At 38.8% G+C, this 2,500-nt stretch overlaps 1 protein-coding gene across 1 annotated transcript in view; it reads right to left on the bottom strand.

Moving 5' to 3' along the window:
- LOC125041501 (metabotropic glutamate receptor 3-like) overlaps nucleotides 1–2,500 on the bottom strand; it is a 15,932-nt gene that overhangs the window by 3,285 nt on the left and 10,147 nt on the right. The window contains exons 5-8 of the mRNA XM_047636514.1: nucleotides 2,415–2,500; nucleotides 1,985–2,061; nucleotides 554–735; nucleotides 1–80 (exon numbers count right to left, since the gene is read on the bottom strand). The exon at nucleotides 1–80 is cut by the window's left edge and continues 78 nt beyond it; the exon at nucleotides 2,415–2,500 is cut by the window's right edge and continues 37 nt beyond it. Of these exons, the coding sequence (XP_047492470.1) occupies nucleotides 1–80; nucleotides 554–735; nucleotides 1,985–2,061; nucleotides 2,415–2,500 (425 nt within the window). The remainder of the gene's footprint in view (nucleotides 81–553; nucleotides 736–1,984; nucleotides 2,062–2,414) is intronic.

The following is a 2,500-nucleotide window of genomic DNA, read 5'->3' as shown; positions in this document are numbered from 1 at the left end:
GAGGAAATGTTGGCCGAATTTTGGCACCGACTGACTTGCTCTTCGCACTGCTAAGAGTCCTGTTCCAACTTTGTTGAGGCCTGGGAAGGAGGGAAAGGATGAGGAAAAGAGGTGAATATGGGTAAGAAGAAGTAGGAGAAGAAGAAGAAGAAGTGAAGAGGAAGGAGAAGAGGAAGGAGAAGAGGAAGGAGAAGAGGAGAGAGAGAGAAAGAGGAAGAGAAAGAGAGAGAGAGAAAGAAAGAGAGAGAGAGAGAGAGAGAGAGAGAGAGAGAGAGAGAGAGAGAGAGAGAGAGAGAGAGAGAGAGAGAGAGACAGAGAGAGAAAGAGACAGAAAGAGACAGAGAACGAGAGAGAGAGAACTAATTATTAGTCTATTTGTGGTATTTATATTTTGCAAATTTCATTTTTATTCCATAAATAGAGTTTGTAGTGAAAGGACAAAATTCATGAAACGAAAAGAAAACCAAAATAAGAACGACACTAAAGATACCCAAATACACGAACAGATAATCCATTTTTCTTCACACAAAATACGACAGTCGACGGGCCTCACCTTGGAAGAAATGCTCCTGTAAGGGACCCGTGGGCGCGAGGATCCAGTCGAAGTCAGTGAGGTTGTAGGCCGAGGCCGTGGTGAGCGTGGCGTGCAGCTTGTCCTGGGGCCCGAGGAGCACCACGCCGCGAGTCTTCCCGCTGCCGAGCGTTTCCAGGAGCTCGCGGTAAGAGGCTTGGTCGCTGCGGGAAGGAAGGTGTGAAAACTCTGCGGTCAATCCCACCACGTTTCGATTATTTTTCTTGCTACAGTTGTTGCTGTGTTGGGTGGATATGTGCTAAATGGTGTTTTTCGATCTTTTGGAAATTAACACATGACATTTGATATGCATACATGCATGCATGAATACATACATACGTATCTATCTATATATATCTATATCTATCTGTTATCTATCTATCTCTATTATCTATCTATCTCTATTATCTATCTATCTCTATTATCTATCTATTATCTATCTATTATCTATCTATCTATTATCTACATCTATCTATTATCTATATATCTATTATCTATATCTATTATCTATATCTATCTATTATCTATATATCTATTATCTACATCTATCTGTTATCGATCTATCTATTATCTATATCTATCTATTATCTATCTAGCTATTATCTATATCTATCTATTATCTATCTATCTATTATCTATCTATTATATACATATATATATATGTGTTTTTGTGTGTATGGGGGTTTTATATAAGTGTTGGTATATGTAACAGCCTGATATATATAGGAGATATGTACTAGCTATAGGCATTATGTATATGTGCATATTGATATGTAAACGCAATTTTGCGTTCAGGACTTTTTCATAGTTGTCTATCTGTACCGTATATATATATATATATATATATATATATATATATATATATATATATATATACACACACACACATATACATATATAAGTACAAATATACCAGTATGCATCTTATTTGTGCCAATATAAAATTCATAACAATAAGCATCATGTTCGGTGGCCATTACACCAAAAAAAATTTAAGCTACTTCCCACACTTTCATCATATATACTTTCTTTCTAAATGTGTACTCAAATGTACTCTCAGCTAATTAATGCCTGAAGTTCTTCACTGCTATTATTGCTAACGTGATTCTTGGAAATAAACGCTGTGTAGAAGAGCTCCTTTTTTCGCCAGATTTTATCTCAAGCCGTTTACATATCGTGACGTCATATCTAAGTCTATTAAAAAAAAAACAGACTATAAAATGTGATCGACACTTATCTTCACGTCACTCTTGAAGTTTGCCTCATTTGCTCATTAAGGTCAAAACACGTAAACAAGACAAAACAAAACAGGAGCGAAATCCGCTAGTATGACGAAAGCACTACGTCATCGAAACGTCACGATCCCGTAAAGGCTCGAGGCCAGGAACCGCGAAAATGCGCAGCGAAACCCACCTGTTGTAGGGAAGGATCGCCTCTGCGCTCACACAGATGCGCGCGCTGGCTGCCAAGTTTCCGAATTCTCTTAGTAACTGTGGAAGGAGTTCGAGTTATCACAGGAAAGGTAGCGAGTGGATATAAAATGGATGGGCTAATTATTGAAAGTAATAATTCGAATTAATGGTAATTAGATGTATTTCTATTTACATATTGATATCTTCAAATGTTCGTGTAGATGCGTACTGATGCATGGTTGATGTACTTTGAAACACACACTTAATCTTTAACGCACACATATTCCCTATCTTTTACACATATGCATAGCACATACACACACACACACACACACACACACACACACACACACACACACACACACACACACACACACACACACACACACACACACACACACACACGCGCGCACACACACACACACACACACCGCGACAGACGGCGCTGCGACCGCAACAGAAGTCCAGTTGATCCTCAGGAGAAGAGGCATCAAGGCTTCCAACTGCGGACGAAGAT

This window comes from Penaeus chinensis, chromosome 30 (assembly GCF_019202785.1).
Source record: "Penaeus chinensis breed Huanghai No. 1 chromosome 30, ASM1920278v2, whole genome shotgun sequence".
NCBI lineage: Eukaryota > Metazoa > Arthropoda > Malacostraca > Decapoda > Penaeidae > Penaeus > Penaeus chinensis.
This window is presented reverse-complemented; position numbering and strand designations above follow the sequence as displayed.